This window comes from Monodelphis domestica, chromosome 5, assembly GCF_027887165.1.
Source record: "Monodelphis domestica isolate mMonDom1 chromosome 5, mMonDom1.pri, whole genome shotgun sequence".
NCBI lineage: Eukaryota > Metazoa > Chordata > Mammalia > Didelphimorphia > Didelphidae > Monodelphis > Monodelphis domestica.
This window is the reverse complement of record NC_077231.1, coordinates 166,783,587-166,808,296: the sequence shown is the minus strand read 5'-3', so window position 1 is coordinate 166,808,296 and position 24,710 is coordinate 166,783,587. Positions and strand designations below refer to the sequence as shown.

The 24,710-nt window shown below is 35.8% G+C and overlaps 1 protein-coding gene across 1 annotated transcript in view; it reads left to right on the top strand.

Moving 5' to 3' along the window:
* Positions 1–24,710, top strand: part of RELN (reelin) — a 539,202-nt gene that overhangs the window by 394,996 nt on the left and 119,496 nt on the right. The window contains exons 24-28 of the mRNA XM_003342005.3: positions 2,832–3,018; positions 7,675–7,880; positions 8,978–9,149; positions 9,528–9,728; positions 14,252–14,487. Coding sequence (XP_003342053.2) covers positions 2,832–3,018; positions 7,675–7,880; positions 8,978–9,149; positions 9,528–9,728; positions 14,252–14,487 — 1,002 coding nt within the window. The remainder of the gene's footprint in view (positions 1–2,831; positions 3,019–7,674; positions 7,881–8,977; positions 9,150–9,527; positions 9,729–14,251; positions 14,488–24,710) is intronic.

Below are 24,710 nucleotides of genomic sequence, written 5' to 3'. Positions count from 1 at the left end.
TACAGTGTCTCTGCAGCTTGAAAATGCTCTTCATGACCATTAACCTAGCATTGGTCAAAATCATCATGTGATTTCATTGTTGTATATGAAATATCCAAAAGAAAATTACTTTTCTTACCCTTAGTTCAGGTACATAGAAAATCTACTGGATCATCTATCATGGAATTTAAATTTTCCTTCTCATAATCAAACCTTCAGAAAAGCCTGTTCTGAAAAGGAGTTGATTCAGGGGGATATGCAGAAATGGTTTCATGTAGCTTCCTTTCCCTTCATCTGTAAATCTTAAAGCACCATCTATGCAGATATGACTTTCAACTCTGCCACACTTACAAAAGGTCTATTTCAGAGTATGTTGCATCCTCATCTCCAATTTTTAGAAACTCTAGTCTCCTTCAAAGCTCAGCTCAAGTACATTCTTCTATGAAAGAACTTTTTTGTTTCTCCAGTGACAGTAGCTCACTGTGACCCTGCCCTCTCCCAAAAAAATTGCCTTGTATTTTTTTAATCCTTACCTTCTGTCTTAGAGTCAGTACTGACTCTAGTTCCAAGTTCTAGATCCAGTTCCAAGGCAGAAGAGGGGCCATGGCTAGGCAATTGGGATTAAGTAACTTGCCTCAAAGTCATACAGCTAGAAAGAATATAAGGTCATATTTGAACCCAAGAACTCGCATATCCAGATTTCCCTCTCCCTCCATTGAGCCAACAAGTTGTTCCACCTTGAAATTATTTTAGATATTTTTTTAATTTTAAAAAAATTAAAAATTTTTAAATACACTCTCTCCTCAAATAGGATATTTGATAGGATACCTTGAGAACATAGACTAATTTGTTTTTTGTCTTTATCCCCAGCCTGACATATAGCAGGTGCTTAATATATGCTTGTGGACTGATCCATTAATTGATCATGAAGGAATATGCATTTTAGTGAAAGATATACATATATATCATAATAGTAAATGAATATATATATTAGAAAGAGAAAGGATGTCATCCTACTCTTTCTCAAACCACAGCCTGTTCTGCTTGAGCACACCTAGATTTTTAGCTTCACCATAAGAAAAATCTGTTAAAATAAGATGAATTGTTATTATTTACCTATTAATTAGCTGCTGCCAGAAAGTCTGGTGGTTTCATTCCTTTAGCTAAAACATTGATCCCTGTTAAAATGTAAATACCTCTAAGACAATCTCTCCAGTAGCTTTGCCAAGAAAGTCCAAGTAAGGTCATGAAGACTCAACCATTACTGAAACAACTGAAAAACAACTTTTTTAACAGTTAGCCATTATACTTTAGCATGATAAACTGATTGACTGCTTTCCTTAAAGTCGGTTTTAATGATGGGAAGGAAATAGAAGCCATCAAAAAGTCACTGGATACCTAAAGAGATTTTTAAAGTGGAGAATTGAAGAGTAGGCAGAAGAAACAGTATGGGGAGAAAAAAACACATTAGGGAGTCTGGAAACTAAACACAAACTCAGGCAACTTTACAACTTTGTACTTCATAGGACCTTGTTGCATGGTGTCCATTTTTAAAGCTTTCAGATAAAGAAATAATAAATAACAAATTTTGTTCAGAAATAAAATTTGTACTTGAAAATGGAAGATGACTGAAGAGATGGCAAGAGATTAGGTAGTAATTATGAGACTGATCACTTTTTACATTTATCTTTTTACACTACACGGACATTATTCCATATAAAGTCATATACTGGAGTCCAGGGAGTTGAATCAGATCATGACACCAGAAAAAGATAGTCAATGAGGAAGTGGTCATTTTGTGAGAGAAACAACTTACAATATTTATGACTTAGGATGTCTTTCATAGATTTTTTTTCTACTTCATGTTGTGAAAAAAATTGAGCACTGTCTCCAGGTTATTCCTGCTTAATGCTAAAAGTAAACATACATACCTTGGAGCTATTGTGACTTCAGTTCCAGATCAGCACAATAAACTGAACATTGCAATAACGTGAGTCACGTGTACTTTTTGGTTTCCCAGTGCATATGAAAGCTATGTTTATACTTTAACCTTTTAAGTTTATGATATCTGTCTAAAAATGCCTATGCCTTAATTTTAAAATAATTGATTTCCAAAAATAATACTAACCCTCCTCAAGTTAAAATGTTTTTGCTGGTGAAGGGTCTTGCTTCGATGTTGACGTTTGCTGAAGATTAAGGCATTCCTGGCATTTTCTTAAAATAAGACAACAGTTACATTTGCTTCAGTGACTGACTCTTCCTTTCACTTTAACAATTAGAGGCAATTGTAGGATTGTTCTAAATTCAATATTATTTTGTCTCAAAGAATAGAGAAAGCCAAGAATAAACAGAAAGAAGCCCATTTGGAGGAGCAGTCAGAACACCTATAACATTTATCAATTTAGTTTGTCTTCTTCTGTAGACATGGTTTGTGGTACCCCGAAACAGTTTCAGTATTAACATCAGAGATCACTGATTGCAAATCAACATAGCAGATATAATAATAATGAAAAGGTTTGAAATGGTCCAAGAATTACTAAAATGTGACAGAGACATGATGTCAGCATACACTGTTAGGGAAATGCTGCTAATAGACTTACTCAACACAGGATAACCACAAATCTTCAATTTGCAAAAAAAAAAATACACATACCCAAAAGCAAAGTACAATAAAAGGAGATGTGTCTGCATTCAATTAAATGGGGGAAACAACATTCATGTGATATTCAATTCACTGTTCTTTATTGAAGTGATTCCTGATAACTGAAGTAGATTTAAAACTTAATGAAAAATGTTAAAAAAAAAAGAAGCTACAATTAAGAAAATCATTCTGGTTTGACTAACTTCTTTAGGTGTGACCAAGGGTATCTAGGCACTGAGTGCCACCCAGAAGCATCCCTTCCATCTACTATTATGTCAGATTTTGAGAGCCAGAATGGTTGGGAGAGTGACTGGCAAGAAGTCATTGGAGGAGAAGTTGTCAAACCAGAACAAGGATGCGGGGTCATCTCTTCTGGATCGTCTCTATACTTCAGTAAGGTAGGTACACATTCTGAGATAAATCATCAAGGGTTTCAATAGATGTGCTATAATGCTGTGGTGCTGATATGTGGCAGAGTCTGTTTAGGCATAAATCCAAGGCAAATAATTTATGCAAATGCAAAAATAGATATGCTTTTTGTTCAGACGCAGGTGCAGAACAAAGAAAATTTGATCTTTTAGCAAGTAAACAAAATTGAGAAAACAGAAAATCAGGGTGGATTAAACTTAACTAGGTCTCACATCCATCAACACTTAAGTCTTCCCTGATCATTATCATCAAATGTCATTAATTAAGTGACCTTCTGTACATTGCACAGAGCTAGATTCGAGGCACATTCATGCAGGAGTGGTCCTGCAGTTTGTCCTGCAGCAGTTAAGACAACATGAATCCAACAAGTTACCTTCCTATATTTAAAACACAATGCATATAAGTATATACACAATCTAAATTGTGAAAATAAAATCATAAAATGGAAAAAAGATTTAGTCATTATGTTCTGACAAAAACAAGTACTAGGATTAGAAAACATGGATTTGAATCCTAGTTCTGTCATTTACTAACTCTGTGGCTTTGTGCACATTGCCTAGAACATCATATTTAGTAAACACTTGTTGATTTGGCTTGACCCTTTCTGAGATCATGTCCAAATCTATAAAATGGGTATAACTACACCATCTTTGCCTAAATCACAGAGTTTTGTGAGAATGAAATGAGGCAGTGAATGTTAAAGCACTTTGAAATATGTAGTGCACAATGGAACTGTAAAGTACCATTTTTGCTGTGAGAAACAACTACATGGTGCAAGGTGCTGGGTCTGAAGTCAGGAAGACTTGAATTCAAAACCAGCTTCACACACTTTTTAGACATATGAGCCTGAGCAAGTTACTTACCTTCTGTTTTGCTTTCCTCAACTATAAAATGAAAATAATATTAGCACTTACCTATCAGGGTTGTTGTGAGGATTAAATAATATCTGTTAAGCTCTTAGAGCAGGTCCTAACACATAGTACGTGCTTCGCGAATGTTCATTTCCTTCTCTCCTGTCTTTTATAAGTTCTGATATTGTAGTAGAAATAATTATTATAGTAGTAGTTGTTGTTTCATAACAGAGAAACCTGGAACACCACTCCTGCAGAAGAACTAAAGATGAATATCATCAAGAGAGCAATGGAGGGGTGCATGGTGGGTTTGAGGGGGCTAGAATATATAACCATTGAGTAACTCCAAAGATTGGCAATACAGGACATATTCAAAGAATTTTATGATAGGAAGAGAAGATGGGCTATTCATAGTGTTCCAACAATGTTGGCAGCAGTAGTAATAATAATTATTAGAAATGTATTCATTTTACCCAAAGATCAAGATAGAAAGATGTTTCTTTTCTTTTATCTTTACATTATCCTTAAGAAATCTCTTTAATTTGCATAGTCTTAGCTATTATTTCTACTTTCAAATCTGTGTTTTTCATTCCAGTCTCCCACCCAAATTATAATGCCAAATCTAAGCTGTCCCATGACTTTTCCAAATTTGTTTGTTAGTAGGAGCAATGTTTTTCAAACTCCAAATCTAAGGAATAATTTTTAAACTCTTTGTAACTCTTCACATCCAATCAATCACTGAGTCCAGACATTTCCAACCTTCAAGGTATATTCCAAATGCATGCTTTTGTTCCTTTACCATTTATGTGATTAAGTTGCCTGGTGTTCCTCCCCTTTGTCTCTCCTTGTTCCAATGGAACCACCAGCACCACATCTGTCTTACAAAAAGAGTTCTTTCATTTTATCATGCCTCTATTTGAAAACCATTGTATTTAGGATAAAATCCATACATTCTTTACAATGTACTGAAGTACATTGAAGTAAGGCACTGATTAATCTGTTGCCCTACCAATACCACATAAATCTCCTCTATTTTTTAATATAAACTCAATGCTGCAACTTGAAGGCTCCTTCTGTCCTACAACTAATATAATACATGCTTACTTTCAAGTTTGACTTTCCTTTCCTTGTTCAATCAAATACTCCTTATTATTCAAGATATGCTTATGTCTTAACTGCACTCATTAATGTCATTTTAAGAATATGAACTGGATTTTATACCACTATAATATATTTGTTTCCAACCCCATCAGCCACCTTAGTACCTCCTAGCACTATACACAGTATATAGTACACTGATTAAGGAATACTTTTAAAAATAGAATGAAGAGTTATAAAATAAAAGTAAGGAAACTTTACCAAATTCAAAGAGACTAAAGACTCTTCCCATAAAGTAATCAGAGATGGACATAAAGGAAGTTAGGAAACTGTAGAAGAGTTGAGAGAAAAACTTAATGAATTAGTGGAATATAATGATTTTTAACTACAGTTTTTATTAATCGCACTGGAGATAAACTGAAAACAGAGAGATTAGAAATAATTACTCAAATTTAAAATGTAACAAGAGTTGGGATTATCATGGATCTGGAAAATACAATCAATAAATATCTCTTCTTTTTAGTTTCATGGCATCAGTTCTTTATTACTGCTCTAATTTGAAAAAGTAGGTGAAAATAGTTTTGAGTGCCTGAATGATGAAAATGTCCTTGTCTTAAATACTATACAAATATATTGATCTCTATAAATTTTTTAAGTTAAAATTATGCATGAAACCAAATTGGAAATATTTACATAGGGAAAGCAAATTCTTGCTTTAACTATTTCCTTTTTCTTTCCCTCTTTAAAAAAGAATGTAGCATTTTGCATAGCTAAACAAAAGGGTGGGGGAGAAACTTATGTACATTTTGGGTAGTAAAATGCCAAGCTAAGCAATAATCTTATATCTTTTTTCATGATTTACAAAAATCTTACACAACACTTTTTGAAATCCTCTGTAGACTAACACCAAAGTATCCTTGGGGGGGGGGGGTAGGGGGGAGAATATAGCCCTGTACTGTGAATTTCCTAAGAAAGCAATCATTACAACTAGCTAATTGTGATAATTGGATTTCTTAATAATTGTCTTCACTATTGGATCTTCCTCCTTCTGGCTCATTTCCTCATGCCAAGTTTCTCAAAGTAGTTTGCTACATTGGAATTAACCTGCTAAATTCTGTAGATTTTTTTTCTTATATAGGATCTTCTTATAGATTATAATGATCCCTAAGATGCTTTTCTTTTTGTTACTTCCAATCCAATGAAAGAAAAATAAAAAGCACAAGTAGTATAGTAAAGGTTTTCTCAGGCACGCGCGTGTGCCTGTATGTATCTGTGTGTACATCCAAACATCATTATCTCATTATAGCAGTTACTTCCATAGCACAGGGAGTTCTAAAGAATGATCTCTCAAATAAGGCTTAACTTTATATCTCTTTTGTTTAATGCTATATTTATGCTTTAAATCTTCATTTAATCCATTTTAACTATATTTACAAAGCTGTACACTTTTAATTAGCCATCAATAACTTTGTGATTTTCCATAACTAGATTCTTTTTTAACTTGATAGTTTTGAATTATGTATGATAGATTTTTTCTCTTGTGCATTGTAGAGTAGCTTCATTTATTCATATAGTATTTTATTGAGATTCTTGGGGGTTAGAGAACTCTGTGACAGATTTCTGGATCTTTCATAGCTCCACCCTGAGAAGAACCTGCTTTTGGCTATAGAGTTTCATAAGGAAGACATTTTTTCATAATCTCATTACCATGAAATCATTTACTAACAACAGGAATGATGACAAACCATTTCAATTCTGTCCAACACTTCACAGCATGACCATGACATGAGATAGACACACTGAGCCTTCTGGTAGAAGGAAAGAAAATTGCTGGATTTGAAGATATTGTTAACTCTTTTAGGCCCTAACATGCTTTTCAGTATCCAGGAAAATTTTATTATCTTTATCTTTCCCCCACCCACAGTGAAAATGACTAAGATGCTGTCCCCTTTTATCAATTAGTTTCAGCTGTGCCTGGCTCTACTTCTAGCCCCAGGCAGTCTATAAAAAAGGAAAGGAGGTCTGTGAATAATTTTCTGCCTGGGAAGGAAGGTATCAGCTGTGATAGAGGTCTTGTTCACCTTATCACAGCACATCTGATTTAGCATTTCACGATCATATAATGTCACCCATCCTCCAAAGTATGGTCATGTGTTTGTCTTAAAGTTAATTTCGTTTAATTTAGCCCCGCACAATTTTTAGACTTTCATCATACACTTCTATATAATTGGTCCTAACAATGTTTCGTTATCACGTTGAAGATGGTTCTGTTACAACAGCAAAATGAGATAAGTCTTGCAGATATTATTATTATCTCCATTTCATGATCAAGGAAACTGAGGTTCACATGGGTTGGTCATGAGGCTAATAACTAGAAGAGTAGGATTTGAACCCAAGTTTTGTTGACTCATGGTCCAGCACTTTATTACTGGACTAAGGAATAATAAAATAGATCCAAGAAAGAAAACAAAAAGATGAGTGGATAAGATTGAAGTTACCTTTGGACCAAATCAAAGGTCCCTTTTCTCTCATTCACAGCCATAATGTGATACCATTTTCTATATAACACTACATAGAATGCTAGCTGAAACTTAGAGAGGTAAATTTTTTTAAGCCACAGAACTCTCTAATATTATTTGTAAGTTGTTATTTTTTTTATCTTTTCTTTTTTGATAGGCTGGAAAGAGACAATTGGTGAGCTGGGATATGGATACTTCTTGGGTGGATTTTGTCCAGTTTTACATTCAGATAGGTGGAGAAAGCACCACCTGCAACAAACCAGATAGCAGAGAAGAGGGTGTCCTACTTCAGTACAGCAACAATGGGGGCATACATTGGCACCTCCTAGCAGAAATGTACTTCTCTGACTTCAGCAAACCCAGGTATTAATATTTCCATCACACTTCCTCTAGACACAGGAGGGCACATTTGTGTAATTTATTTTTTTTAATATTAATTCCTGAAAATGTGACATCATAAATATTTCCTTCTTCAAGACTTTTGAAAAATGTGGTCTGAAAAGGAGATGCCAGACTACAGATATTCTACACTTAGCCAGACCATTCGGAAAAATGGATTAATTTTTCAAGTCCCATTGCTTCACTTATATATGATTTGCTCAGCTGTTTAACCTGTTTGAATCCAGAATCTTAACTTCATTTAGGGCTGATCGTACATCTGAGCAGTGTAGGGTGCCATCTGTAGACGATGTGATTTGAGGAATATTCTCAGCCACCTTGCTGTTTTCCCACTGGACCAGCCTGGTCACATCTTTATTCATTGTGACTACTTAATGATTATAGGAAGCCTAATTTAGAAAAATGGCAGTTTTCAGGATTATCATTTTTAAAGTTCAATGATAGTATTTTTATTTGCTTAAATGTATTTCTTTTGAGGATGTGTCACAATTTCTGTAAAAAAATCCAACAAGGTACATACAAAATAACACAAAAATCCACCCATTTAGGTCTGTCTTAAATTACCCTTATTTCTTTCATCTCTGAATCTTGGACTTAACAGAATCATTATAAGATTTACTTTATGTGTAGACTAGAAATCAATGTTAGGTGTATAGCATATGAATGCTACCTATGTGCTAGCTTTATCTATGTGCCCCTCACATCATACACTGATGAATTGCTAAAAATTAGGCTTAAATTGAATCTTTTGAATGTACACGTGTTTACAGATTAAAGACATATCATGTCCAATCATTCTACAAAGTTCAGAATATGTATATTTTTCATCTAGATTTTTCTTATATAGAATTTCCTTGAGGAGGTACATTTATTCCTGTCACAAATCATTTTGCAAAGCTCTTGAGATGCCATTCCATACCACAAAAATCTCGACCACATTTTCGCATAAATTCTAACTTCTTTTTTGATACAACCTTTGCTGTGGCAAGCAAAATACATATTAAACTAAGAAAAATACTGCTTTCACTTTTCCTAAACATGGATAATTGGCTTTTCCTTAGGTTTGTCTATCTCGAGCTCCCAGCAGCTGCAAAGACACCTTGCACTAGATTCCGCTGGTGGCAGCCAGTTTTCTCTGGGGAAGACTATGATCAGTGGGCAATTGATGACATCATCATTTTGTCTGAAAAACAGAAGCAGATCATTCCAGTTGTCAACCCAACTTTACCTCAGGTAATTATGCCATGTTATAGATGGACTCCAGAATTAAGGGGAATTTTGCATATAAGGAAGTGAGAACTTCACCTCTACACAGTTCTTATCCAACCCTGAACAAGATAGCTATTTTATACTCTCTGTAATTCTGTTATATTGTTGGTGTTATGGCAGCACTACCTTACCAAAAAACTGTCTGTAAGTATGAAGTTTCTGAAAACAAGCAAAGTTCTCAAGTGAAACAAAGTAAATTCTTGGAAAATATTTATACATTTAGTGGAAAGATGTCATCACAGCAGTCTCAAAATGTATACTTGTTACAGCATTGACCATTTATCAATACAAGTTCATTTTCTAAAGTTAGAGTACTAATTTTGTGGGGTTTTTTTTCTGTAGAACTTTTATGAAAAACCAGCTTTTGATTACCCCATGAATCAGATGAGTGTGTGGCTGATGTTGGCTAATGAAGGAATGGTCAAAAATGAAACTTTCTGTTCTGCTACCCCATCGGCTATGATATTTGGGAAATCAGATGGAGATCGATTTGCAGTTACTCGAGATTTAACTCTGAAACCTGGATATGTCCTACAGTTCAAGGTATTTGTACACAGTTTCTGTTTCAGACTCCTTGTAGTGAGTCAAAGGCAGTGTGGTTTAATGGATAGGGATCTAGTCTCAGAACCAGAAGAACTGAGACTCAAATCCTACCTCTGACACAGACTGTGTGATTCTGAGCAAGGCATTTAACCTCTCATTGCTCTGGACTTTTTTCTAGGTTTATAACACTAGAGAACTATAATTCTTATGTATTCTAGGTTTATAACATTACAAGTTGCAAAGAAGATTCTAACTTGCATTAATAAAAGGAATTTACTCATCTGAAAGTTCCCTGTAGCAATGGAATTGCAAGTCCAGTCCCTATTTAGGCAGCCTCTCTCCTCTCAATTAGTCTATTTCATCTACAAGTCTTCAAGTCTTCCTTCCTTGTCTAGCAAGTCAAAGAACAAAATCAGTCTCCCTTCCTTAAGAGGAGAGACAAAGAATAGAAACATGTTCTCCATGTTTTATTAAAGAATGACTTTGCTTGAAGAAAGTGTAGTTAACTATAGAAGGGCAAAGCTTTTAGTTCTACCCAAAAGGAAACAGCTTGTCAGTTTTTAATGAGCCTCCTAAGTGATGACTATGTCATTATATTTCAATGAGTATACATGGAACTCTATGAGAGTTTAAAAGAAAATTAACTTAGTACTTTATCCCACTTGTGATTTAATGAATGTCATACTTCCATATGGGAATGGATGAACTTTATTATTTCACTTAGAAGTACTTTAAGAACTTCACAAGCTATTTGAAGCTTTCATTGTAGGGGATTTTTTCCCAAATAATTGTACTTCCTTAAGTCAGTAAATTTCAGCTCCAATTATCATTTTTCTCTTAAAAGCTTGTTGCACCAAATTTTTCAGCATTGTGACAACATGTCAACATGTATAGCAAGTATTTGCTTTGACAAGCTGTTGTTTCGGGATCCTAATCAAAATTTTATTGAGTTTATAATGAAATCCCATTGGTAAATTCTAAGGGTCTAAAGCAATGCAGTTTTAATGAGCTAGCACAACTACATGGTCCTTACATAATTGGTGGGTACAGAAGCTAAATAATTTACAAATAGAATTATTAAAGAAACCAGATGTTTACAGGTAGCTCTTCAAAATAATTCCCACAATTCTATAAATAGGGAAGCTAATTTTAAAAAGCTAGCAAAAAATTACCATTGCCAATTTAAGTTTTAGTGCTAGACATCAAGCAAAAAAATTCACTATCAACAGATGAATTTATATTCCTATGTTAGCACTTCCCAAAATGGTTAGTAAAAACTTCAATATAGAAATGTATCTCCAGAAATATATGCATATGATTTATTATCTTGACAGCTTTTTTGTATAATGAGTGACAAAATCACGATCCTGAAGGTGCTATATTCAACATAATTCTATACCTGAAATAACAATTAAATAAAGAGAAGGTTAATGATATTTAAAATGTTGCCAGTTCTTCAAACAACTGGCAAAATAATATGTCATTTAAAAAGCCCCAATTCAGCCATTGCAGTAGCAACAACTACTTTTTATTTCTACATTGTTTTGATACTATCCATTTTATGTAATGATGAAATGAATGCCATCCACTTTCTATTCTATTAAAAGGAATTGCATGGACTAAGAATTGTTTAGTGGCCCCTTGAAACTAATAAATGCTCTTTGTGCAAATTGTTTATGTAGAAATTTGAAAAATACATAATACTTTAACATTAACTTTACATTAGGACTGAATTTAGTGACTTTCAGAATGTGGCTACATTTTCATAATAATAAATAGCATTTATATAGTGCCTTGAGGTATACAAAATGCTTCATATATGTTATCGCATTTGAAACTCACAATTTTGTGAGGCAGGTGCTACTTTAAAGTGACTTGCCAAATTGACTAATTAAATAAAATTTTCAAAAAAATAAAAATAAAGTGATTTGCCCAGGATCACACAGCAAATAAATGTCTAAAAAAGGTTTTGAACTCAAGTTTCTCCAACTCTGAGTCTAGCATTCCATCTACTGTGCCATATGACTGCCTGCATATATTTGCCCTAATGCATGATTTCTAAAAGCAGATTGTTCACTGTATTTGAAAGTTCATATGAGTCTAGTATGTTAAAAAAAACATGACTGATACACTGTCTGCTGTTTCTCCAATTAAATTCAGTTAAATAAACATTTTCAAGACTACCATAAGTAGATCCCCAGGCTTGGCTCTGGGGAAGATGCTAAGTTTTCATATTACAGTATCCCAGACCTTTTGGAGTTTATAGCAACGTAGTAGAGGATAACATATCCATAAATAATTATAGTATAGAAAAAGGCATGCTTTCTCTTATTCCCTGAATCCTCTATCTCTCAGGCACTCTATACTCACTCTTCACAAGTTCCTATAATTAAAATTCTCTGCACTGACTCACCCTCAGATTCCCAAGAATCTAATAGAAATTTCAGCTCTCCATGCATGGTCCTCTCTAGGCTATTTTAAAAATCTCTTCTTAGAGATGGTTTTTGTCTTCGAAAGTAAAATTAGGGAAAACTGGAATTTCTTTCCCTCCACTTCTTTTAGAGAAATGCAGGTAACTATTCGTTATGAATGTTTGCCACCCCAGGAGCGTGAGCCTAACCTAGATGTCCTCTTGAGAACCCTCATAATTCTGGTCTTTGATTCTGGAGACAAACTCATATATAATGGGAAGTGAGGGATGAAAGCAGATAACCTAGGAGTTGGAGAGATCTTTAGAGATCATCTAGTCTAATCCCACTCATTTAAAAATAAGATTTATCCTCCCTGAGATAAAGTTAATAGAGCATAATAACAAAGAGAGAATTCTAACTCAGATCTTCTGATTAAAAATCTGCTCTTCTTTCCCTTCACCACTCAAGGTCACATGGGTAAGGAAATGACTGTCAGGGTTAAAAGCCAGGACTCTTGATGCCAAATCTAATTGTCTGTGTTCTACTAGGTGACCCCTGAACAAAGCAGTGTTTATAAAGTTACTTGTAAAGCACTGCACTTTAAAATCCAGTGACATCCACCATAGAAAACAGCAATATTTTTTTGTTTCTTGATTGTATTGTTACTTTGCACATTACCTAGACTGGCAAAATAAATAGTACTTTTATCTAAATAAACAGTTTTCTTGCTGAACTTTAATTTATACTGGCAAGAAAATAATTTGAGATACTTGTTTGATGGTTTTTTAAGTAGAAACATCAAAGAGGACAATTGTCTTTCCAATGTTGTGGCTTTTCCTCCTTTCTGCACTCTTAGCTTTGCTTTCAAATGGGGAAATAAATCTGGTTTTTAACTTCTCATTTTCAGTTGATGACCATATTTCCACTGACACTCTTCCATCTGGCTTGTCCTCTCCATTTCAAGAAACCAGCCAGGATTGTTCTGTTGATAATAATAAGCCACCAAATATAAAAATCAACAGAACAATAGGAAGATAATGTCTCTAGGACATTTCTGTATGAACTTTATCAAACATAAGAGTTTGAATAATCTTAATAATAATGCCAAAACTTTATCCACCCCAGCAGTAGTCTACACCAGTGGTATTAAACTCAAATAGAAAAGGGGGCTACCAATCTATACATAAATATCTCTGTGTTGCATATTGACTTATTTTTAAAATGTAGTATCATCTACATTTTATTGTATTTTTATTTCATTTGATATTTTACAATTATGTTTTACTCTGATTAGTTCCACACTCAGAGTGCCTATGTGTTTGGTAACTCTCGTCTACAATGAACATTAAACATAAAAGATGGGTGGTAGAATAGAAACTTGTCCCAGTATTATTTCTTATCTGAATTTTCTCTAATATAAAATGAGGAGAATGGGGATAATGATACTATAAGAGAGGGAGCATGCCAGAGAATTAGATAGAGTTATGATTAAAGTTAAGAAAACCTAAATTTACAATCTACCTCAGAAGTTTAAAGACTCAGTCTATAAGGTACCAATCTTCATTGGCAGAGAGCATTTCCTCAGCAGGACATCCTTAAAGCCATGAATTCTTAAGCCAATGAAATCACAGGTCCATGCTCAGAATCAATAACTACCATTTGTAGAGTGCCATAGGGTTGGCAAAATATTCTCTATCAATTATCTCATTTAAAAAATACTGTGCAGTAGAAGTTATTGGCATTGTAATCCCCATTTTGCAGATGAGTTAAGCAATTTGTCCAGAATCACACAGCTAGCAAAAGTTAAAAGTTGAATTGGAACCCAAATCTACCTACCTCTATGTCTAGAGTTTCATTCCTTACCTTATGCTTGAAAAAGGATCAAAAGCTGCTAAAATGTCTTGGGTCTGTGATTAGGATTCATTTACCCAATGTTAAGAAATACAAATTGATGACAATGAAACTTAACTAAAAAGTACATATGCCCTTACCTGCTGGCTGCTACAGAATGTATTGTATTTATAGTTAGTATTCCATAAATAACTAATCTTTGACTGCCTTATTGATTGATTTGAAACAGGATCTTCTGTAATCTTATCTCCCCTTTTCCAGCTGAACATAGGCTGCACTAATCAGTTCAGCAGTTCCGCCCCCGTTCTGCTACAGTATTCCCATGATGCTGGCCTCTTCTGGTCCCTGGTGAAGGAAGGATGCTATCCAGCATCCCCTGGAGGCAAAGGATGTGAAGGGAGCTCCCGAGAACTGAGTGAACCCACTGTGTATTATACAGGGGACTTTGAGGAGTGGACAAGAATTACCATTGTCATTCCAAGATCTCTTGCATCCAGGTAACGCAGACCATTCTAATTATTCTAGTTGATGCTTCTGAAGTCTATTTCTCCTGGCTTTTGTACCTACCAATAGAAGAATTAATAGCAACTAGCTATTCAGAGCCAAAAGTACTATAAATGAGAGCCTATCTTTTGAAAAGTGGAATCTGTAGAGAGAGTACCCAACTAGGGAACACTTGGTGTTTTTTTTAGCTAGGTTTGTGTTTCTGTGTGAAGTTTTGTGTATGTGTGCACTTCACAAAGAGTGCTTAGTTCATTTGCAACTTCTTTTATGAAACTTTCCCTGATTCCTCCAGTTATTAGTATTCCTTTATGCTATGCATATGTGTATTTTTACCAGTAGAATAGAAGCTCCCTAAGGGCAGGAGTTCTTTTGGTTTTGTAGCAGAATGCATTGTATATTATAGGTGTTTAATAAAAGTTTGCTCAAATTAGATAAATGCAGTGGAACCACTTAGAATGGGCATGAAAGGATAGGATGAATGACTACTTTGCAGGATAACTCTTCTCTAATAAAATTTTCACTATGTACAGTGATTTCATGTCCCACTCCCTCTCCTTGTTATGTTTTGTTAGACATGATTTAACATAACATTTACATCTGAATGCTGGCAGTAGTTATTATAGGGTTTTCTACTTTGCTATACAACTGCTGCCATCTATAGTTCCATCAACTTCTCAAAAAGGAGGGGGCCGGCTTTCTACATGTAATATTTCTATGTAAATGTCCCAGAAAAGGTAGGGGAGAAAGGAAAGCATGGAAGAGGTTTTATTGCTCTGTTGATATCAACTCCACCAGAGAACTCTGTGAATATCAGCCTAGCTACTTGTCTTTCTCTACCAGGAGCCTCAGGACAGTGCATTTGTCATTTAAACCATTAATTAGTCAGAAATCCTGTGTAAGCTGCACAATAATCAGATGTCTGCCTATAGTTTTATCTATGTGTCTGCCAATCAAAATTTCTTCATTTAATAATCCATATGCTTAGCTGCTTCACACTCTCAGTCAAAAACCAAAAGATCATAAATTTTAGTAAGCAGTTTGGTCATATTTGATATAATGGTTGTGAACTTCAACCTCTACCCCCTCAAACTAGGACAGAACCTCGCTCTCACTGGTACTCCCTAGGCAGGTGGATATTGGGTGAAATAAACAGAAAATTCAGGTATCTCAATAACCAATTGACTCCTTTGTTCTAGGCAGAAGCTGGGTTGGAACTACTCCTATAGTTCACTGCTGAGTACTAGTTTAGTTCCAATTTAATAGTGGCAGGCATCCTGATCCTACCCTATGACTATTCTCTACTGCTCTTCCTTGACTCAGTTGAATAATACTATTCCTCATCCACCAGGCTATGATGTGGAATCATTAGATTGAGGCTCTTTGAGAATAGGGAGTACCTTTTGTCTTTTTGTATCCCCCAGCACTTAGCACAGTATCTGGCACATATAAAGTGCTTAATAGATGTTTATTGGCTGATTGGCTGCCAGAATACTCTTGTTCCTATGCTTGAGCCTGCTGACTTTTCTAATGCAAAAGGAAGTGACTTCACTGGCCAAAGAGGGAGAGATTCTTCCCTTGGCCATCATCTCCCAAGCCTTGGAAGTCCCACATCCAGAGATGTCTTTCATCATTTCTCTTGGGCATTTGGGAAAATAACTTTAGAAATCATACATTTTCTGTCCTCAAAAGCCTTCCAGGTATAGCCTGAGATGCAGTGAAGGGACAAGATTGCTGAAGGAAAGGGAAAAAATGATGTACTCAAGTATTTGATCCAGCCAAATAGCTTTGGGGTAAAAGAAACAATATAGACTACTGTTTCAAAAAGAGTCTGGGAAAACTTTTGAACTCCAGTTTCTCCTTGGCTTCATGACTTTGATAGATATCTTTAAACTCTATGTGACTTAGTTCTCCTTATCAGTAATACCAATGTAGTACCTTTTAGGAGGCTTTTTACCTGGAAAAAAATTATATTAAAGTTTGTAAAGTGTTTTGGAAGGGAGAAAATGGAGGATACATGTATTACCACGTTCCACGGACCAACAAACACAAATAGATCTTTGCTGACTTTGTTGTTCAGTCATGTAGGACTCCTCGTTAGCCCCATATGAGGTTTTTCTTAGCAGAGATAGTGGAGTGCTTGCCATTTCCTTCTCCAGCATATTAAAGTGAACTGACTTGTCCAAAGTCACGCAGTGAGTAGTGTCACATGAGTGGTCTGCATCTCTCAGCTCAGTGATGGTTCTAATTTGATAGTTCCCTTCCAAACTTCACTACAGCCCAAAAGTAGATGGGTAAGAGACTAGAGAGCCTCCTTCAGCTTGGCAGCACAATCTAAAACAAACACTAGAACTGTCACTTGCTCAGCTGTGCAAGCTATGTTTAGAAAGATAAATGGGAGAAAGATAGAAGAAAAGAAACTTTCTAGCTACTCTGTGTACCTGTTCTTTTCCTCGGTGTGTAATAAACACATTCATAAAACCCAAAGTGGACTGAAAGATTTATTAATGAAACTCTTAAAATTGTCCAGCTAGCCAAAGGACACTAAAAGACTGTCTACCCTTTGATCCAGACATACCACTGCTGGGTTTGTGCCCCAAAGAGATAATAGGAAAAAGACTTGTACAAAAATATTCATAGCTGCGCTCTTTGTGGTAGCAAAAAATTGGAAAATAAGTGGATGTCCTTAGATTGGGGAATGGCTGAACAAATTGTGGTATCTGATGGTGTTGGAATACTATTGTGCTCAAAGGAATAATAAACTGGAGGAATTCCATGTGAACTGGAATGGCCTCCAGGACCTGATGCAGAGTGAAAGGAGCAGAACCAGGAGAATAGTAGATACAGAGACTGATACACTGACACAATCAAATGTAATGAACTTCTCTACCAGTAGCAATGCAATGATCCAGAATAATTCTGAGGGACTTATGAGAAAGATCACTATCCATATTCAGAGGAAGAATTGTGAGAGCAGAAACACAAAAGAAAAACAACTGCTTGATTACATGGGTCGAGGAAGATATGATTGGGGATGTAGATCACCCTAGTGCAAATATCAATAATATGGAAATAGGTCTTGATCAATGACACATGTAAAGCCCAGTGGAATTGCACGTCGGCAATGGGAGGGGGTTGGAAGAGGGAAGGGAAAAAACATGAATCATGTAGCCATGGAAAAAGTATTCTTAATTAATTAATTTAAATTTCCCCAATAAAATTGTTCAGCTAGACAGTGAAGTGCCACAGTAGATAGAGCCTTGGCCCTGAAGTCAAGAAGAAGTGACTCTAGGAAAGACTGACTTAATCTTTCTAAGCCTTAGTTTCATCATTGGTAAAATGGGGCTATTAATAGCACTTACTTCATAGGGTTATTGTGAGAATCAAATGAGATAATACATATGAAGGTTTTTGTAGACCTTCAAGTACTATATAAATTCTAGTTGTTATGCTATCATTAATATTATCAGGAGCAGCTGGGTGGCTCAGTGGATTGTGAGCCTGACCTAGAGACAGGAGGTCCTGCGTTCATATCTGACCACAAGACATTTCATAGCTGTGTGACCCTGGGGAAGTCACTTAACCCCCATTGCCTAGCCTTTAGTGGTTTTTTTTTTTGCCTTAATACCAAAACATGGTATCAATTCTGAGATGGAAAATAAGAGTTTAAAAATATTATTGTTATTTTATTATTATCATCTAACAAGCAATCAAGGGAGTAATTTTCCCAGTGAGAAAATATTGCTTATTCTCTTATACACAAATAGACATACATACACATGTAATTCTATTCCCTTCCCAATGCAAGTATAACAAAATTTCTTGCCAGCACTTCTACTCCCAAAGATCTGTTTGACTTCAGTCCAGTTCTAGGTTTGCATCTGGACTAAGGCAAACCCAGGATCACCCTCTACAGAGTGACATGGCTCCAATAGAGCCAAGTATTGCTAATTTCAGCAGTACCGTAGGAGGCTTCATGAATTCCTGACCAGACCCCAAAGTTTCATCTGTTCTCCAGTGGTCCTGAGGTTGATCCCAATGATTTGCCTAAAGTAGTGCCCAGAAATACACAGCTATATAACTGTCTAACTCCAAAGGAAATTTTTGGACTCTTCTGATTCATTTTTCAGCCTTGTATCAGGCTGTGTAGATCATGCTTGTGTTCTATGCCTTCCTTTCTGTTCCTTTCAGAAACTCTCATGCCCTTTTGCTGCTCTGGGTAGGAGTGGCATGCCACAGTTAAGAAAGCACCATATGCCCTCTTTTTTCCTGGGAGATCAGTGTGCTGGAAGTGTTCTCATGTAGCCAATAAAATCAACACAAAGCTACATGGCTTCTGCCAAGACCACAAATCTGGAGCTAGCACGGTTGATTTTCCCAAAGCCAACTAATGACAGTTGAATGTGAAACAGCAGAGTCTATTTGATGTTGCTTATAGTAACTTGATCAAAAAAGAAACAACAGAAGTTCATCCCAGCCATCACAGATTGGGCCAGTACTCTAAGGCTTCTGATGTGTCTGTATTACTTTTTATGGAGTTGGGCTATTGGAAAAGAGTATTGATGGTCTTTTCCTGTTGGAATTCAGTTTCTTTGGGTTATTTTGAATGCGGTCCAGGCTGTTTGATGGCATTTTTTATAAAGAATTGGCTACCAGAAAACTCTAAACATGTTTGCATTTCAGCCTGGGAAAATGGTTTATTTTTGTACTGTCTGTGGTGTATTCAGAAGCACCAAGATTCCTCCAGATGGACTGTTAGAAAACTGAGAGTTTTAGGTGTTAAGCACATGGAGATATTTTGCCACAAGGCAGTCTGCTTGTAATGGCTACTAGAATATTGGTTCCCCAAGAAATAATGCTAAGCTAATTTTCACAAAGGTGGAGACTATTTGTCTTAATTTTCCTGATTCTGCATTCTGCCAGGGGAAGAAGTGGCTTGTCACAAATATGTGTTGGCAGATCGCTTCTCCACCAACTGAGATATACACAAAAGAGCTACAGTGCAACACACAGCCTGCGCGAGACCCCTCCACAGAATACAAAAATATAATAGTGTTCCTCTGGCATATTTGCATTCTTCTTTACATTTGCCCAGTGCTTTTCAGGATATTCATTCCTGCACCTGTTCATAGAACAATAAATGTGGCCATGAAAACTAATAGAGGCTGGAGAAAATCAGCTTTTTTTCTCTTCTTCAAGGCATTTGCCTGAGTCTGGAGTTATATCTGTAAGGAGAATGCAGTTGGGAGAAGGCAATTGAGAGAGAAGCATCCCTGGAGGAGATGGATTTTAACACAAAGGGTTTTGCTTGAATGTTGTATTTGACTTAGCGATTGGAAATGAAAGAGAAAAATTATAGATTCTTTCAATGTGACTTCCTAGAGCAGAGAAAGAGTATTTTTACTGGGAAATCTATTGTGTATGTTCTACATAGAGTATATACATATATATATATATGTGTGTATGCACAGAACTAATGCAATTATATTTAAATAGTTTTAAATATATTTTAAATATAATTATTCACATTTCAGTATAACTGAAATAGCTATCCTTGATACAGTCAATGAGTCAAAGGCAGAGGATAAGATGAATTGGAGTGGCTTAAGGATCCAACTCACCACACCATTCTGCTACTACTACATGAATAGTGTACTAGAAAGAGCACGGAAATCAAAATTACAGGACTTGAGTCAAATTCTGACTGTGATTTATTATTGGTGTGACTTAGGAAGAGCTATTTCTCCTCTCTCATCTTCAATATTCTCATCTGTAAGATGAAGAGGCTGACATCGATTGATCAATCAGCCTCTTTACAGCTCTACACCAGGGTCCTATGAAATACTTTCACTTTTTAAATGTAATAATAAAGCCCTTCATCCAGGTTTCCTCCAACTTTTTTAAACCCCTTTCTTCTGTCTTAGAATCAATACTAAGTATCATTTCCAAGGTAGAAGAATGGTAAGGAATAGGCAATTTGGGGTTCAGCGACTTGGCCAAGGTCACACAACTAGGAAGGGTTTGAAGCCTGATTTGAACAAAAATCCCTCCCATCTTCAGATGTGGCTTTCTCTCCACTGAGCCACGTAGCTGCCACTTCCTAGGACTTTCGAATCCAACAGGCATCTCTTGAACTACACTTTGCTTCTTTTAGAATAAGATCTCTGAATTAGGTATGTTTTTTTCTTTTCACTGCTTTAATGTTCTAAAGTGATGCCTGTTCTCTTTTTAAAAATGTTCCCACTAGAGAGGAAATATAGACAACATATTCCATTTGGGTGCCTAAACAGGAACTTAGATTTATCTGTTTAAAGTATTTACAGGCAGTAGGATAAGATTCTCGAAAGTCAGTCTTAATCATTTGAAATTTTTGAAGCTAGTAAACAACAGGTGTTTGTTAAATCACCATATTTGCCAAGAATAGATGATTTAGAATAACAATACAAAAAGATTTGCAGTTCACTGATTGTTAAGTGGCTAAAACTCTTTAAGAATCAAAAACATAATCCTGTCGCTATATTTACATACATAATTTCTCCACTTTTCCTGCTATTTTCACTCCAATGATGTGGAAGAATGGAAATTATTTGAACATACAAGTCATCATCCCCTGCCTTACTTGGCTGCTTTCATTAATCTGTCATATTGATTATGCCCATTTACTGAAGAACAATACTCATAGTATAAGAAAATTTGTTGAATGCCTTATTAAAGTCTAGGCAAATGCTTTTCTAAAATATTTCCCTGATCTGGGAATCCTGTCAAAAAATAAAATTAGTTTATTCTGGCATGACCTTCTCTTACTCAACACACCAATTCTTCATGATTCTTTGTGTAGTAATACTTACTTTTCTAAATGCAGACTATTTCTAGGCACAGATCAGAGAGATATATCCTTAATAATACACTATTGAATTTTTCTAGAAATATAAATCAATTTCACTGACCTAAAGCTTCCCCTCATTGGTTGCCCTCCTTCCATTGATATGAAATAGTCATTCCTGAGTCACATTCCCACCATAGGTCCTACGTAAATTCTTCATGAATCCCACCTTCCTCCACTTAGTATCTATTTGAATTTTTACATGGTTGCCCAAGGAGAATTGGGTGTTCAAGGAGGGCTAGCACCTCTGGAATGAAGGTTTATCAAGACCTGTTCAGGGCTATTTATCTACCTGTAGTATATTATTTCTCTCTATTAAGCTCCATCACAGAATCCTTTTCTTAGACACCATTCTTTGACCACTTCCCAAATCTTCCTTTCACTTTTGAAGCCCCAGCTATGATGAAAATACATTATATCTTTAATGCTTTCAGTTTCTTACCCAAGATATCATTTCTTTAGCAAAGATTTCCAGGTAATATCATTTTCTAAGGCAATATCAATTATTATTGTGGGTGATTACATATAACACCAGAAGTGGGTAGTAGCTATCAGATTTAACAAGGCTTGAAAGGTTCCACTCCACATGCTAGTTCTGTACCCAAGGAATCTTCTTCTATTTTTATTATCAAATTGACAGTTAGCTACACTAGTTTCTCCCATAAGGGAATCACCAACCATCACCAGTATTCATCTCTTCTTCCCGTAGTCTATCCCAAATGATCTTTCACTTGTGAATCCTGTATCATCATTCCTTAGAAAATAAGTAGGTGGCTTCTTCTTAAGTGTCTATCTTCCTCTACTTCAGGAAAAGTCCTATATCTGTTACTTAATGCCAAATATTTAGTGATCCGTATTTTCTTTATCCTTTGTGTTTACAATAACTTCAAACCTAGCAAGATCAAGATGATCCTTGTACTTTGTCAACTCCTTTTCTCTTTGTTCTCACTTTTAAAAAATTCACCCAAATAACCTAGAGAGTGGAGGTGAGTTCCTCAGTCCCCTCAACTTTCTCTTTCAGGCAGAAGACTGACCTGCACGTAGAGCAAAGATTCTATTAAATTGAACAAGTATTTATTAAGCACCTTCTATATAGAGGCAAGATGTTGGGCAAAGGAGATACAAAGATATAAATAAAATAGTGCCTGTCTTCAAGGGGTCACCTTCTCTTGGGTAGGGAATAGGTTAGGAGGGAGCACAACATATATATAAAATGAGTAAATATGAGAGATGGCTTTGAAAAGAGATGGGGGAAGAGAAAGAGAGGGAAAAGAGAACTAGAGGGAGGAAAAGGAGAGAGAGAGAGAGAGAGAGAGAGAGAGAGAGAGAGAGAGAGAGAGAGAGAGAGAGAGAATTAAGTATAGGACTTCTTTCCCTTATTCTACCAACTTCCTTCTCCTTGCTCTGCACCTTTTTTCTCCTTTTCTCACCCTATTGCTCCTCTCTCATTCCTTATATTCTTCTCCTTGAATCCTTCTGCCTTTCTTCCTTAAATTCAATTCTTTCAATTTACATCATTCTTCATCTACCTCTTGATTCCTCCCAAATTTCCATGCCCAAATTTAAAGACTGTCTTTACCATTGTAAAACCATCCTAATAGGATTGGCTATCAGTGTGCCTCTTCCTCCTTTTCCTGTTTCAACTGAGATCCCTCTATTTTGTTTTCTCATTCAACCTCATCTCTTTGAACCTTTTCTCATTAACCCTTTCCTACTGAAACCACAACTAGGTTGTACTGTGGATTTAGTGCCCAAACTGGAGTCAAAAAGCATCATTTTCCTTAATTCAAATCTGGCCACACTATGTGACCCTGAGCAAATTACTTAAATCTGTTTGCCTCAGTTTCCTCATCTGTAAAATGAACTGGAGAAGGAAAAGGCAAACCACTCCAGTATCTTTGCCAAGAAAATCCCAAATGGGGTCATGAAGAGTCAGACAAATCTAAAAAATGACTGAACAACTGAATCCTCAAACTTTAATTTTCATCTTTAAGGAAATGACTTCTATATCACCACCTTCAACTTCCCCATAGAGCTGTAGTGTTGTGTTTCTGAATGAATGCTAGATATCTGAATAACACTTCAAACTCTGTAGATCCTCAGTGAATTCTTCCTGTTCACTCCAATATATTTCCTCTTCCTACAGTTGATATTTTTGCAAATGGAACCTCTGACTTTCTGACTCTCCCTCCCTTTCTCTCTCCCATTCTCCTCCTCTTCTCAATTACTCACCCACTATAACTCTCTTCTCTCTTCCTTCAATGATAAAGAATGCCAAGAACCAATGATCCCACCTCCTTTATCTTCCATGTTCATTCTCTGCTTAACTTTGTCACTACAAGTCGTCTCTTTCATCTCTTCTTGTCTTGTGTATCATAACTGACTCCTTATTAGCTCCCTTTCTCCAGCCTAACTTTTCCTTTTGTTGACAACACTCACTTTTCTACTTACACAAATACTTTGAGTGACATATCATTATCTACCAAATAAAAGCATAAACTGCTAATAGGGTCCATTTACCTTCACCATCTGATTCTAATACATTTTTCCAGGCTCTAAATCATACAACTTTCTTTTATCTACTTCACATTCTAGCCAAGTAGGGCTTCCCTTCATCTCTCATTCTTGGTTTTCCATATACCATGTCCAGTGCCTAGAATAGAATCTTACAATGTCCATCTTTTTAAGTCTTTCTCTTCTGTGAAAAAACGTCCTATTCACTGAAGCCTTCAGAGCATTCCATTTCCCCAAGTGAAAACTAACTTTAACTCTGTAAGTTTCTTAACATACTTTACTTGGATTTTATTCATTTCTCACATCATAGTTACTTGTCTATGACTCCCCCCCAAAAATTGCTGCAAACTCTTTGAGTAGAGTTTATTTCATATATGTTTTTGTACCCTAAGTGCCCATTACAGTATCTCAAAAGAGCTTTAATAAATATTTGTTCAATGAATGAATGAGAAAGAGGTCAATAGTCAATGAGGTAAGTAGATAGGAATAGAATAGTATTTATACAGTTATATCATATGAAATATCATCATGATCACATTCATGTAGCCATATGATCTAATATCCCATCCAATTGCTATTCACTTGTCCTCTTTCCACTCTGAATAGCCATCAGTCCATATTTGTGAGACAGAATATTCATTTCTGAGCCTCGGTCCCTTCTACTCACTGCCCCTCCTGCCTTTCCCCATGCACTGAGCTGCATTGAGTTGGGAGCTGAAGGGAAAGCTGGATAGTGAGATAGTCAAGCATATCCATTTCTCTTGAAATTGCCAGTTTACCAGACCTATCCAGGAATCCACTTTTGGTGTATATAGCAATGAG